Source organism: Mytilus edulis, chromosome 11 (genome assembly GCF_963676685.1).
Source record: "Mytilus edulis chromosome 11, xbMytEdul2.2, whole genome shotgun sequence".
In the NCBI taxonomy this organism is placed as follows: domain Eukaryota; kingdom Metazoa; phylum Mollusca; class Bivalvia; order Mytilida; family Mytilidae; genus Mytilus; species Mytilus edulis.
In genome coordinates, this window is record NC_092354.1 from 2,372,752 (window position 1) to 2,388,904 (window position 16,153).

Below are 16,153 nucleotides of genomic sequence, written 5' to 3' on the forward strand. Positions count from 1 at the left end.
CCCATAATAAAAAATCTAAGTACATTTTTGAATTCAGCATATCAAAGAACTTCAAGATTTCAATTTTTGTTAAAATCAGACTAAGTTTAATTTTGGACCCTTTGGACTTTAGTGTAGACCAATTTGAAAACAGGACCAAAAATGAAGAATCTACATACACAGTTAGATTTGGTATATCAAAGAACCCCATTTATTCAATTTTTGATGAAATCAAACAAAGTTTAATTTTGGACCCCGATTTGGACCAACTTGAAAACTGGGCCAATAATCAAGAATCTAAGTACATTTTTAGATTCAGCATATCAAAGAACCTAACTGATTCATTTTTTGTCAAAATCAAACTAAGTTTAATTTTGGACCCTTTGGACCTTAATGTAGACCAATTTGAAAACGGGACCAAAAGTTAAGAATCTACATACACAGTCATGACAGTTAGATTCAGCATATCAAAGAACCCCAATTATTCAATTTTGATGAAATCAAACAAAAGTTTAATTTTGGACCCTTTGGGCCCCTTATTATGTTGGAACCAAAACTCCCAAAATCAAACCCAACCTTTCTTTTATGGTCATAAACCTTGTGTTTAAATTTCATAGATTTCTATTTACTTATACTAACGTTATGGTGCGAAAACCAAGAAAAATGCTTATTTGGGTCCCTTTTTGGCCCCTAATTCCTAAACAGTTGGGACCTAAACTCCCAAAATCAATACCAACCTTCCTTTTGTGGTCATTAACATTGTGTTTAAATTTCATTGATTTCTATTTACTTAAACTAATGTTATTGTGCGAAAACCAAGAATAATGCTTATTTGGGCCCTTTTTTGGCCCCTAATTCCTAAACTGTTGAGACCAAAACTCCCAAAATCAATCCCAACCGTTCTTTTGTGGTCATAAACCTTGTGTCAAAATTTCATAGATTTCTATTAACTTAAACTAAAGTTATAGTGCGAAAACCAAGAAAATGCTTATTTGGGCCCTTTTTGGCCCCTAATTCCTAAAATGTTGGGACCAAAACTCCCAAAATCAATCCCAACCTTCCTTTTGTGGTCATAAACCTTGTGTTAAAATTTCATAGATTTCCATTCACTTTTACTAAAGTTAGAGTGCGAAAACTAAAAGTATTCGGACGCCGGACGACGACGACGACAACGACGCTGACGCCAACGTGATAGCAATATACGACGAAAATTTTTTCAAAATTTGCGGTCGTATAAAAACATGTCAAACGGCAAAATTTATCACCAGAGATTACAAGTTAAGAGTGGATGGATAAGTCTCCAAAATGCTTGCTAAACTGGAACTACAACAAGTTCTCCAGACAAGGACGAACAAGGCGTTGAAGCCAAAGTTAGTATTTATGTAAAAAGAAGTTGAGGGGCTGATTTACGCTATTCAACCAGACGAATTTCTAAAAAAAAGCATGTCTGAAGAGAACTATAACTGCCGAGAAATTCAAAGAATACCTTGCAACAATTATTGTGGAAGCAAGTAAAGAATAACTGTAACTGTGAGTGTATTGACATTCCACCAAGTAAAACACCGTACAATATTCAAACTCGTCTTTTGTAAGACAGTGATCGCGCCAAATCAGCTAGACGTCACTGTTGTGCACGCATCAAACCACAGGCACTTGTTTCTATTAATTGGAAGACCCACTATCCACGTATATTTACGAGAAGGTACCCAACTACTTTTTTCACCTCTCCGCTTAAAACTCTTATTTCTCTGTCAATTCAGTCTCAAATTTTTTGTTCCATACACCATTCGATTCATGAAAAGTTTATCTCTCAGATGATATGCATTGTATTTACCCTTAGAGTACCCCTTACCCCCAGTACACAAGATTTGTCAATAAATTTTCATGTTATTGTTTAAGTCCTCCTACAAAATACAACAACAACCGGTTTAAAGCAGGAAAACTCAAAACCGCTTGTGATTGGTTGGTTCATAGTTCATAGGGTCATTCTCTCCCTAGATTCTACATGAATCATTTGAGACTCTTTAGATTTATCCTTCACTGTTTTGTGCAAATTATCTAAAACGGAAGTAGTTGTATTTTGTAGGAGGACTAAAAATGATCACAGGAAAATTTATACAGTACTCGCCTGATCACAAGACTTCGGGTTTGACCATGTTGACTGTCAGAAGATTTTTAAATCTTACATGGATAAACTAAAGTCATTTTCTAGACTGCCAAGAGGATTATGTAAAATGTGAATAGTTGAAAATTAATTTTATAGTTCAATAAAATCAAAATAAGTTATTGCCATTCATTATAAATAAATTTCTATCAAAAATAAGGCTCAAAGAACTTTTTATATTACTTATATATATTATAAATAACAATGTACACATATGTTGACGTATTAATACACAACGTCAGAGTGGGTGTGTCGCCATAAAATTTGTAAACATTGAAAATAAAACTAAACTTTTAAATAATCAGGAGACAGTAAATACACCAAATATATTTATAAACATATAAACTTATCATTTTCTTGAATTGTCCAAGTACATTCAATATTGATAATTTTTGCTTGACATTACATAAATTTGTTGATAAAAGTTTATTTGTGTGCTATTTTATTCAATTGTACATATTTAATATATTACATTACACCTTATATTTTATTCTTACATACAGCATTTGGAATGAAATCCCATAACATTTTAATTAATGTTCGATTGTTTTTGAATTTAACAATTATGTTAATCATGTAAATAATGTTATGTGTTTTTATTGTTGTTTTTTTAAAGTTTTAAAATTGACAAATAACAATGAATAACGCTAGCAAGGGATATTATTAATTAATATTTTTATAAATTCAGATGCATTGCCATTCTTTACATATAGGTAAGGGCATACTTACAAAATAGTATTGAGCTTTGCAAATGAATGAAGTGTATTCTTTGAATTACAGTTTAAGTTTCATCTTAAAAATACAGTCTTCAATGTTACTGACAAATTATACATTTGCACATTGCCATTTGGAACCACAAATACTATTTTACTGTAAATAAACAGAGCAGCAATCCATGCCTTTCAACTCTTATAGTTTGTAAATATGGATCAGAAAAGTTGGAGGATCAATTTTATGTGTTCAGTAGCTACAAAGTTATAATCATTGAAATTTCCTATTTTGCCTAATTTTTGTTTTTTATTTAATTAGATATTTCCAAACCAGATATTTGGGTTAAAGTAAAAATAAATCTCCTACATCCCTTTTCCAAGACAAATTCTGCCTTTTCTTTATTTTTCATTTGCACTATTGTTTTGTAAGTACATCAGCTATACAGAATTTTATTGACTTTAAATTGCATTAAATTTGATGGAAGTTCTAGTTTAAATAAGTCATAAACAAGAAATTTATTTGAATTTACATGTAATTAAATCAAAAAATTATTCAAATTTAAATAACATTAAAACTTCTTTCAATTTGGCAGCGTCGTCAACATTGCATTAATTTGTGATTAGGTATAGTTTATGGTGAAACATAAGTGATAGGTCCATTATATTTGATAGTGTAGTTGTATAAGCATTACCTCATGTTATTTACATGGAGATTGTTTGGTCTGCCCCCTTACTCATGTACTATTGACATTTAAACTTTTGCTTACTTTACTTGTATTATTCTATGGTTAGGTCAGTTTGTGGGTAAACACTTGTTGTAGGTCAATGGTATCTGGTATGCAGTTGTATAGGCATTGGCATATTTCATTTCCAGGGCGATTATTTGGGTCTGCCCCTTTAGTCATGGTCTATTGAATTTGAAATGTTGCAGTTTACAAAAACTGTACATGTAGTAGTTTATCTTGCAAATGTAAGTAGCATAACTCTTTAACCTTTATTACCCAATCCCTATATATATAGAAAAGGTAAAAATTTGACTATTTATTGCATTTATCCTTGTGAGGGGAACAAGTGAGAATGATAGTACCGTCACATGCTATGTAAGAGGAACAAGTTAGAATGATATTGACACCACATGACTTGTGAGGGGAACAAGCAAGAATGATATTGATGTCATATGCCTTGTGAGGGGAACAAGTAAGAATGATATTGACGTCACATGCCTTGTGAGGGGAACAAGTAAGAAAGATATTGACGTCACATGCCTAGCGTGGGGAACAAGTAGGAATGATATTGACGTCACATGCCTTGTGAGAGGAACAAGTAAGAATGATATTGACGTCACATGCCTTGTGAGGGGTAAAAGTAAGGATGATATTGATGTTATATGCCTTGTGAGGGGAACAAGTGAGAATGATATTGACGTCACATGCCTTGTGTGAGGAACAAGTAAGAATGATAGTACCGTCACATGACTTGTGAGAGGAACAAGTAAGAATGATATTGACACCACATGCCTTGTGTGAGGAACAAGTGAGAATGATATTGATACCACATGCCTTGTGTGAGGAACAAGTAAGAATAATATTGATACCACATGCCTTGTGAGGGGAACAAGTGAGAATGATATTGACGTCACATGCCTTGTGAGGGGAACAAGTAAGAATGATAGTACCGTCACATGCCTTGTGAGGGGAACAAGTAAGAATAATATTGATACCACATGCCTTGTGTGAGGAACAAGTGAGAATGATAGTACTGTCACATGCCTTGTAAGAGGAACAAGTAAGAATGATAGTGACGTCACATGGCTTGTGTGAGGAACAAGTGAGAATGATAGTACCGTCACATGCCTTGTAAGAGGAACAAGTAAGAATGATAGTGACGTCACATGCCTTGTGTGAGGAACAAGTGAAAATGATATTGATGTCACATGCCTTATGAGGGTAACAAGTAAGAATGATAGTTACGTCACATGACATGTGAGGGGAACAAGTAAGAATGATATTGATGTCACATGCCTTGTGAGGGGAACAAGTAAGAATGATATTGACTTCACATGACTTGTGAGAGGAACAAGTTAGAACCAGGTGCTCCGCAGGGCGCAGCTTTTTACGACTCCAGTGGTTGAACCCTGAATAGTTGGGGCAAATTTGGTCAACATATTCAAGCTCGATTCTGTCTGAATTTGGATTGTGATCCAGTGTTTGACATAATATAGGTTTTTCTCACAAAATTGATGTGGTCAATTATCTAACAAATATATTGCACAATACTGTGCAATTGAAGATTTCTTCTTGAAACAAAAAACAAAAAAGATTTCTTCTTGAAACGATAAACAAAAAATCCCCCCCAACTTTTAGAACCATCCTTGGAGCAATAACCCTTAAACTCAATCTCATGCTTTCCATTGCATCATTGAACCTTGTAGTACAATTTCAGAGAGATCCATACACTTGAACACAAGTTATTGTCATGATTGTTTGGAAACTAAAAACAAGCTTCTTTTTGGCCCCTTATTCCTTCATATTTTGGGCAATTAACCCAAAACTTTATTCCAGCCTCCCCTTTGTTATATGGTACATTGTGGTACAATTTCGAGAGATCCATACAATTACGCAAAGTTATTGTCTTGAAACTTGAAAAATGCTTGTTTTGTGCCACTTTTGAGCCCCTAATTCTTAATCGGTTGGGATCATCATCCCCAAAATCAATCCCAACCTTCTTTTTGTGGTATTGAACCTTCTATAAAAAATTCATGAAGATCTATTAACTTAAACTAAATTTATTATCCGGAAACAAATGTGTCGTCAGACGATGACGATACAGACAATGACATCATACCATTATACAATCCCAAAAAATTTTTGGGGTCTTATACATGTTATAATGATATTGATGTCACATGCCTTGTGAGGGTAACAAGTGAGAAAGATACTGACGTCACATGCCTAGCGTGAGGAACAAGTAGGAATGATATTGACGTCACATGCCTTGTGTGAGGAACAAGTGAGAATGATATTGAGGTCACATGCCTTGTGAGGGGTAAAAGTAAGGATGATATTGATGTTATATGCCTTGTGAGGGGAACAAGTAAGAATGATATTGACGTCACATGCCTTGTGAGGGGAACAAGTAAGAATGATATTGACGTCACATGACTTGTGAGGGGAACAAGTGAGAATGATATTGACGTCACATGACTTGTGTGAGGAACAAGTAAGAATGATATTGACGTCACATGCCTTGTGAGGGGTAAAAGTAAGGATGATATTGATGTTATATGCCTTGTGAGGGGAACAAGTAAGAATGATATTGACGTCACATGCCTTGTGAGGGGAACAAGTAAGAATGATATTGACGTCACATGCCTTGTGAGGGGTAAAAGTAAGGATGATATTGATGTTATATGCATTGTGAGGGGAACAAGTAAGAATGATATTGACGTCAAATGCCTTGTGAGGGGAACAAGTAAGAATGATATTGAAGTCACATGCCTTGTGATGGAACACATAAGAATGATATTGACGTCACATGCCTTGTGAGAGGAACAAGTAAAAATGATATTGACGTCACATGCCTTGTGAGGTGAACAAGTAAGAATGATATTGACGTCACATGCCTTGTGAGGTGAACAAGTAAGAATGATATTGACGTCACATGCCTTGTGAGGTGAACAAGTAAGAATGATATTGACGTCACATGCCTTGTGAGGGGAACAAGTAAGAATGATATTGAAGTCACATGCCTTGTGAAGGGAACAAGTTAGAATGATATTGACTTCACATGCCTTGTGAGGGGAACAAGTAAGAATGATATTGATGTCACATGCCTTGCGAGAGGAAGTAGTTAGAATGATTATAAAAAATATATTCAACACGTCGAGGAAAGTATAAATTAGATGAGAATGATTTTAAAATTAATGTGATCTGTAATCAATCAATCTTCATCAATAGCCTACTTTACTTTTCCCATCAATTTGTTAGTTGTTTTCATCATTTTTCATAATAACATTATAAGCAGATATCAAGGTTTCCATATATTAGAAACAAGTCAATATAAATCATTTCAGCTGGTATCTGAATAATTAACATTAGATGATTACCTTCAACTACTGGTGCTGCAGGTTCCTGTAAATGGGTGTCAGGAGTTACTTCTGTGGATGTCTTTGACATGACAGTCTACAAAAAAAAAGTATGCTATAAACTATCATGCTCTATGTGAAAAGTTGGGGTCGAACTACATGTATCTCGAAATATTTCTCTGGTCCGGCTGACTTCGAGACAAAGAGAGTCGACAATATTCAGGTTTTCAGGTTTTAGGCTCCAATCTGGCAATATGTGGTGTAATGCATGTAATGTGGCTACCTTTATTTGACTTGATTAGTTAAGAAAAAAAATCAATTGTTTTCTGATTTTTGTGATTCACCGATTTTGCTTTAAAGGTGTCAGACCACCAATTCAAAATCCCTACCTATTCCAACATTTTTTTTTTCAAATGTCACAGCATTCTAAATTTTTTGGAAATTGGAATTAGTGGTCTGACATCTTTACCACTATGCCATATCTCACTAGAGTAAAATTTAGGTACTGGCTACGGTTACATGGAAATGTAACAATAATAACTAGAGGCTCTAAAGAGCCTGTGTCGCTCACCTTGGTCTATGTGAATTTTAAACAAAGGACGCAGATTGATTCATGACAAAATTGTGTTTTGGTGATGGTGATGTGTTTGTACATCTTAATTTACTGAACATTCTAGCTGCTTACAATTATCTCTATCTATAATTAACTTGGCCCAGTAGTTTCAGAGGAGAAGATTTTTGTAAAACATTACTAAGATTTACGAAAAATGGTTAAAAATTGACTATAAAGGGCAATAACTCCTAAATGGGTCAACTGACCATTTCGGTCATGTTGACTTATTTGTAAATCTTACTTTGCTGAACATTACTGTTTACAGTTTATCTCTATCTATAATAATATTCAAGATAATAACCAAAAACAGCAAAATTTCCTTAAAATTACTAATTCAGGGGCAGCAACCCATCAATGGGTTGTCCGATTCATCTGAAAATTTCAGGGCAGATAGATCTTTACCTGATGCACAATTTAACACCAAATGTGAGATTTGCTCTAAATGCTTTGGTTTTTGAGTTATAAGCCAAAAACTGCATTTTACCCCTATGTTCTATATTATTAGCTGTGGCGGCCATCTTGGTTGGTTAGCAGTCAGGCAAAACATTTTTTAACCTAAATACCTCAATGATAGTTGTGGCCAAGTTTGGTTAAATTTGGCCCAGTTGTTTCAGAGAAGATTTTTGTAAAAGATTACCAAGATTTACGAAAAATGGTTAAGAATTGACTATAAAGAGCAATAACTCCTAAACGGGTCAACTGACCATTTTGGTCATGTTGACTTATTTGTACATCTTACTTTGCTGAACATTATTGCTGTTTACAGTTTATCTCTATCTATAATAATATTCAAGATAATAACCAAAAACAGTAAAATTTCTTAAAATTACCAATTGAGGGGCAGCGACCCAACAATGGGTTGTCTAATTCATCTGAAAATTTCAGGGCAGATAGATCTTTACCTGATGAACAATTTAACATCGTCAGATTTGCTCTAAATGCTTTGGTCATTGAGTTATAAGCCAAAAACTGCATTTTACCCCAATGTTCTATTTTTAGCCATGACGGCCACCTTGGTTGGTTGGGCGGGTCACCGGACACAATTTTTAAACTAGATACCCCAATGATGATTGTGGCCAAGTTTGGTTTAATTTGGCCCTGCCGTTTCAGAGGAGAAGATTTTTGTAAAACATAACTAAGATTTACGAAAAATGGTAAAAAATTGACTATAAAGGGCAATAACTCCTAAACGGGTCAACTGACCATTTCGATCATGTTGACTTATTTGTAAATCTTACTTTGCTGAACATTATTGTTGTTTACAGTTTATCTCTATCTATAATAATACTCAAGATAATAACCAAAAAACAGCAAGATTTCCTTAAAATTACTAATTCAGGGGCAGCAACCCAACAATTTGTTGTCCTATTCATCTGAAAATTTCAGGGCAGATAGATCTTGACCTGATTAACAATTTTACCACATGTCATATTTGCCCTAAATGCTTTGGTTTTTGAGTTATAAGCCAAAAACTGCAATTACCCCTATGTTCTATTTTTAGCCATGGCGGCCATCTTGGTTGGTTGGGCGGGTCACCGGACACAATTTTCAAACTAGATACCCCAATGATGATTGTGGCCAAGTTTGGTTTAATTTGACCCAGCAGTTTCAGAGGAGAAGATTTATGTAAAAGTTAACGACGCCGGACGACGGACGACGGACGACGGACGCCGGACGACGACAGACTAAATGCCGGAATGCAAAGGCGGATAAGGAACCGATTAATTACGCATGTAACAATAATTACTGAGGCTACGGTTACATTGCGTTATTGTTAAATGAAAAACAGCAATCATTAAACTTAAATCTTGTATAGTTTTGTTGCCCAAGTTCTCAACAAAAACCATTGGACTATATTTTCGCCTTTGGCACTACTGACAGAACCTTCCTATAAGCTCCCCCCTTAAAATGATACGCCGAGGAAGACCAAAAGGTGCAGAAACTACCGTCGTTGGATTGCCCAGAAGAACGAAGAGAGTCATGCTGTTTCTTAAAAGACGATCAAAGGAAAAAGAAGAAGGTAAATAACTTTTTTTTTAAATGGACAGTTGATATACCCCAAGTTTTTGATAGGGTTCGTGTTTCTCAGTCTTTATTTGTCTGTTTGCCTTTTTACTTTTTAGCCATGGCATTGTCAGTTTAAAAAATGTAAAATGATTCACTATTTATTAGTACTTGATGAACTTTTGACTTGCATTTTTATAATTTATTGTTTTTTTAAGCTATGCTAAGATGGATACTGAAATCCGAGATAAACTTTACTGTAACATCCATAATGGACGGCAATGTGACCATACTGAAAGATGACATAAAACTACATCACATGCTTCCAACCAAAATATTAGATGAGAACATAAACATTGCTCGAGTGAAAAAGTATTTCACACTGGAAGCATGGCAAACATTAAAGGTTGCATTATCATCAAAAAGGGATATCGCAGAATGGAACTGTACAGTATGTGATACTGACGTTCAAAGTGCGGCATCACTGGTGTGTGATGGCTGCTTGGAGTGGTTTCACCAAAAATGTGTCGGACTTAGAAATGCTCCAAAAACCACTTACTGGATATGTAGAAAATGTCATTGCAAATAAATAATTAAAGAATTTATATTTAATAATTGTATGTATTGTAAATATAAAATAAACCTCTTTAGTTTTTATTATATAGTACATTTTAATAGACCCATTGTATATTGCTGTTTTTCATATAACAATAACACAATGTAACCGTAGCCTCAGTAATTATTGTTACATTCGTAATTTATCGGTTCCTTATCCGTCTTTGCATTCCGGCATTTAGTCTCCTATGTAACAATACTATTTTTATTACTGTAACATTTCCATGTAATCGTAGCCAGTGCCTATAAATGAGTATGTGATTTATTTGTTTTGTATGTTATTTAAAGAGGTTTTGCAGGAAAGTTAACGATACTGAGTTTACTAATTTCATAGAGGTTTTATCTATGTAGGTAGCTAAATTTGTCTACCCGCTCAGGGATGATTCCACTGTATAGTTTAGGGCCGCTGAGCGGCCATTAAATCAGCCAGCGACCCCCAAAAAATGTAAATGAAAATGAATTCCCAATTCAGGAAAATAAAATAAAAATCGATATTTCCGGAAAAGTTTCTGTCACCAATTAAGGCAATCTATAATTTTTCATAGTTTGTTATCAAAACGTTTTAAATCCGGATAAGTATAACATGTTTACTGTTTATGATCGCATTTTATTAACAACGATTTAATTATATCAAAAACATTCTTATTCAATTGATTGATATGTTATAGGAGTATTTGATCTTGTAAAAGCAGATCGCCCAGCAGGTTGATAAAAATGGGTGTCAAAGCAAACCTCGGCAGAGAGAAAATTCAAATTTTGATATAACATTGATGGATAAAGTTAAATGGGCGCCGATCTCGTAAAAGCAGATCGCCCAGCAGAGCTGATTATATAAAATGATGAAAACTTGTTTTGTAAAAGAACTTGTTTTGTAAAAGAAATTATTTCCTAAGCGTTTTTTGAAAATAATGTTGATGATACACCATTTATGAAATACGATGTCATCATTATGGAACTATTTCAAAAGTTTTGAAGATGATTCAAATAATTTTAAAGAACACTGGTTTAATTATGGCAAGCCGTTCTCGTGAAAGCTATGTTTAAACCATTTTTCAAAAAATTTACACACTGAGAATTACAACAAAGCACACTGAGATTTAAAAACTTCAAAACACACACTGAGAATTAAAAATTACAACAAAGAATTAAAAATTACACACTGAGATTTCATAAAGACGCACTGAGATTACAAAAACGAAAAACACACACTGAGATTTCAAAAAGACACACTGAGAATAAATAAACTGAAAACACACACTGAGAATTTGAAATTACACAATGAGAATTTAAAATAACACTGAGATTTGGGCGCACTTTTTATGCGCACATATCTAATTAGCATACTTTATCTGAATCTATTACACGCTAAAAACAACTAGGGGACAGAACTCGTTAGTCCTTTGATTTGGTTCCAAATTATTTATAAAAAAAACTTAAGAAATACAAGAACAAGAAAAATACCCACTTACTCTTATTACAAAATATAACCAAATGGTGAAAAACTTTATTAAAATTATAAGAAAACATTGGAACAATCTGCCAAATAAAAAACAAAGAATGCAGTGAAATGTTTACTCAAGTGTCTATCATAGCATATAAACGTAACAAAAATATAAAAGATTACCTTGCGAAATCAGGGTAACAGTTGGAAGACTTTTAACAAGGAATCCATGCTTAAAAGGTGTTAAGTAAAAAAAATCCTGATACACTGGTAGTAATGATCTGAATTATAGGCAACAAACTTATGAATATGAGGGATGTTAAGTCTTGAAATTTATTACGAATGTTGGTTGAAGGAATCGCATGTCATTATCATTATTCAGTTCTGTTGAATTATTCATCTAATGAATATTCATTAGTAATTTTCATATTAATCGTAGTGTGTATTTTTGAAATCGCAGTGTGTAATTAACAATTCTCAGGGTGTGTTTTTCAATTTATTTCATCTCAGTGTGTCTTTTTAAAATCTCAGTGTGTAATTTTGAATTCTCAGTTTGTGTGTGTTTTTTTTTTAAATCTCAGTGTGTATTTTCGATTTCTCAGTGTGTTATTTTAGGTTTTTAAATCTCAGTGTGTATTTTTTTCTAAGAAAGGGTTTAAACATAGTTTTGAGGAGAACGGTTTGCCATATCCAATGCTTTAAATATCTTATCAATTAAGTATATGAACTTTTGTAATTGCTTTTCTGAATTCGACAATTGACCAGTTCAATTTGAAATTCATTTGAATCAAGGTAAATTTATAGAGATGACCTGCTGTTGAAAAAAATACCCGTTGAATGATTTTTTTCAGTGGTTTATGTTAACTGAAATATATGTTTTTGTAATAGGCCTAGGTAACTAAAGCTAAGATGATAGACTAGTGCAATGTTCAATGATATTCATGTAATAACAGTAGTATATCCAGAATTATTCAAAATGTTACAACGTACATGAACATCAGTGTACAGGTTAAACTTAATAATATATACATTTTCTGTTTTTACAGGAAAATAATGTTATTTTGTCTTAGATTTTATGCTTAACAAATTCCCAATTAGAATAAAACTTCCAAATTTGATGTTCAAGGGACCCACGGTGGGTAAGGTTGTCCTGCGCGAGAACGTTCTGTGCTGGTGATTCGGTCCTGACGGGTGCTGGTGGGACCTGATTCTGTGCTGGTGGGTTTGTTTACATTGTATCAGAACGACAATAAAACGACTGTTTTGTTGCTTAATTTTTCTCTGATACGTCATAAGTACCATGCAAAGTATATTACAACAATGTTTTATTGCAAAAGTCGTGCAAGTTCGTTAAACGAAATTGTCCTGACGCTGTGCTGGTTATAAGAAAAACGGTCCTGGTTCTGTGCTCCTATGTCCTGGTTCTGTGGCTTTATATTTTAGTCAAAAGTGGCAAATATTCAAGATCATTGATGCTTAACTGTAATTGACTAATTAGCTATTATCTGTTTTCTTAACATTGACATTATTGTGAATCTGTTTACTGCAATTATGAAAAAAAAGAACCCATATTTTTTTAAATGACTGTTTTCTGTTTTTCTCTATAAATGAATTAAACAGCTGTTATCGGTTATCAACATTTTAATGTACTGAAATTATAAACAAAATCTGAAAACAGACATACAAGACTTACAAATCCAAGAGTCGCCTGACTTGGACCGGGTCTAAAATGCTTTGGGATTTAACCTGTTTTGTACGAATCAAAAACAAACAAAGTTGATCAAGGCATACGATCAGACTCAGGTGAGCCTGAACACTTCTTTGGTGAGTTTGGATAATAAATTCAGTGTAATCTAAACATCCTGAATATTGTTTCTCTGACAAATTTGTATGATACTGTAGATACTTTTCTTTGTATTCAAGCAAATGAAACCCAGCCTTGTTACTGTGCGTAAGAATCATGTGTCTTCAGCAGCTACAATCAGATTTCTTTGTAAACAAGTTAGTGCTGACTGAAAGGGTGACTAGTCTATTATAGTATTGCGTTTTTTTACGTTTTTTTAAGGTTGTTTTTTTTGGGGGGGGGGGGGGGGGGGTGTAAGAGGGAGGTCTGCATTTGTCAGAGAATGAAGACGATATAACCTAGATAACACTAACAGAAATAAGATTTTTTAAGTTGTGTATGTTATAATTCCAAAAGAAAGTCTGTTGTCGAAGATTTTTGATAAAGAATTAAGGAGGCTGAATGATGTGTCCTACTTTTCTATATTTATATCCACAAAAGACCTAAATGACACAGACATTAACAACTATAGGTCACCGTACGGCCTTCAACAAGGAGCAAAAGCCCATACCGCATAGTCAGCTATAAAAGGCCCCGATAAGACAATGAAAAACAATTAAAACGAGAAAACTAACGGCCTTATTTATGTAAAAAAAAATGAACGAAAATCAAAATGTAACACATAAACAAACGACAACCACCGAATTACAGGCTCCTGACTTGGGACAGGCACATACAGAAATAATGTGTCGGGGTTAAACATGTTAGCGGAACCCAACCCTCCCCTAACCTGGGACAGTGGTATAACAGTACAACATAAGAACGAACTATAAAAATCAGTTGAAAAAGGCTTAACTCATCAGATGGACAAATAATAAAAGTGGACGTGGCCCGGTACTTATACATTAAATATATTTCATGAATAAAAATAAAAAAAAATGCCTTAATTTTAATTGAAATTGAGTGAAAAACGAGTGAACGGAAAAATGCCTGACTAAAAAATACTTATTTAAATATTGGTAATATCACAAGGCTTTTAAGTTTTGTGTTCCAAACATACCTTCTTTGTAGTAATGACTCTTTACTGGGATATTTCACTTCACGCATTTATTTCATTTTTTGATACAGTGAATTCTTAGTACTATACCATTAACATGTATCCTTTGTATATATATATATTTTTAAATCGAAAGTTAAGCCAGATATATCAAACATTTGTTTTTTATTTGTTTTTTATTTATGTGCTTTCAGGACAAAACAATCAACTCAAACACGCCTTGGAAGTAGAATGCCATAAAATAAATGCCCATTTTTACTCCCCAGCCCACCCTCCCCCTCCCCAAAAAAAAGAGCTGTTGCTGGATGGGAAAGGAAGGTCAGATATGCAAATTAAAATCAATATTTTATCTTTTCTTGTACGTTTTTTTTTCAGTTGAATTTATACTTGTTTGCACCTACAGAAATCGGTTTTGTTAAATGTGCTTTTAACTTCAAAAATTAAATTATCTTGTAGCTTCATACTACCAATTGAGTGATAATTATAAAAGTATATAAGATGCAAAAAAAATCCCTAACTTATACACCTACATTTAACTTTTAAAAGCCATAACAGTTGAAAATCAAAGTACTGATGTACTGAACATCGGATGACAGCTGTCCGATCGATATAATGATAAAGACTTGTCTCAGAAAAACATCACATCTCTATACCTGAAAGTAAGGTTTGTTTACAGATATAATTTCTTTTGCTGGGACAAATTTGTGAATTGATAATAAATTACTGACAGGGAATAATGACTATTATATTGTAGTGATACAACTCAGTATACTCTTGTTTATTGTTATTTATTATATATTCATACTTGTTTATTACAGCTACATGTATATTTAATGTTCATGTATTTGTATATCATTCTCGTCTTCTATATAAATAATAGTGCAGTACAAGTGCATATTGGACACTCTACTGAAATAATTCGATTTTTAGAATGGATTTGAGTAGGCATTCGTATTTTCCCGCAATATATGTTTAATCATCCATGCAGAGTTATAGTTCCTTGAGATTGCAAACGTTCTTGAGATATTCTTCCCCATGCGTGTGCATAGATATTATTGGTTTTTTTTTCTTATATGTATATACATATAACAAAACATTTTAATGTTATTAATATTTATCTTATTTAAAAAGTATTCGATGAGTATTCATTAAAGAAAAGCGCTAAGGAAAGTTGATGATATATCTGTATTGATCATGTTCATAGATCGGTTAAAAACCTAAAACGAAAGTTACGTAATGGTAATCTAGGCTAAATCAATACACCGGAATGCCCTCACTGTCATCCGCTGTAACAATACAAATCTACAAATTTTACAAAACTGATTTGAAATAACTGGTTCTCAACCCGTTTCGCTATAAGCTCACCTGTGGCGAGGGGCGGTGTGAGCTACATGTATTGACTTGGTGTCCTTAATAACAAAAAAAATGTCTATCTCCCTTGCACTTTTTAGAAAATTCAGATCAGATAACGAAACTTGGTACAACAACATTTATAACCAATACGAGATTTTGACCAACACAGTTTCCATTCAGCACAAATATTCTTGTTACAACAAATAAATGAAAATGCAAAAGTACAAGTTTCAACCTCTTTAGTTTGTTTAATTTAAACATAAAAATATGAACTTTATGATCGGTACGATTGAGATTTTTATCTAAGATAACTTGGTTTATCTACCGGTATTAGTTGAAAAAGCGGCTTT

At 33.5% G+C, this 16,153-nt stretch overlaps 1 protein-coding gene and 1 long non-coding RNA gene across 3 annotated transcripts in view; one reads left to right on the plus strand and one right to left on the minus strand.

The window, feature by feature from the left end:
* Positions 1-16,153, plus strand: part of LOC139493899 (uncharacterized) — a 426,642-nt gene that overhangs the window by 202,856 nt on the left and 207,633 nt on the right. The window lies entirely within an intron of this gene.
* LOC139493895 (uncharacterized) overlaps positions 1-16,153 on the minus strand; it is a 92,535-nt gene that overhangs the window by 22,882 nt on the left and 53,500 nt on the right. For both annotated transcript variants that reach the window (XM_071282059.1, XM_071282060.1), the window contains one exon: positions 6,959-7,034. In XM_071282059.1, the coding sequence (XP_071138160.1) occupies positions 6,959-7,034 (76 nt within the window). The remainder of the gene's footprint in view (positions 1-6,958; positions 7,035-16,153) is intronic.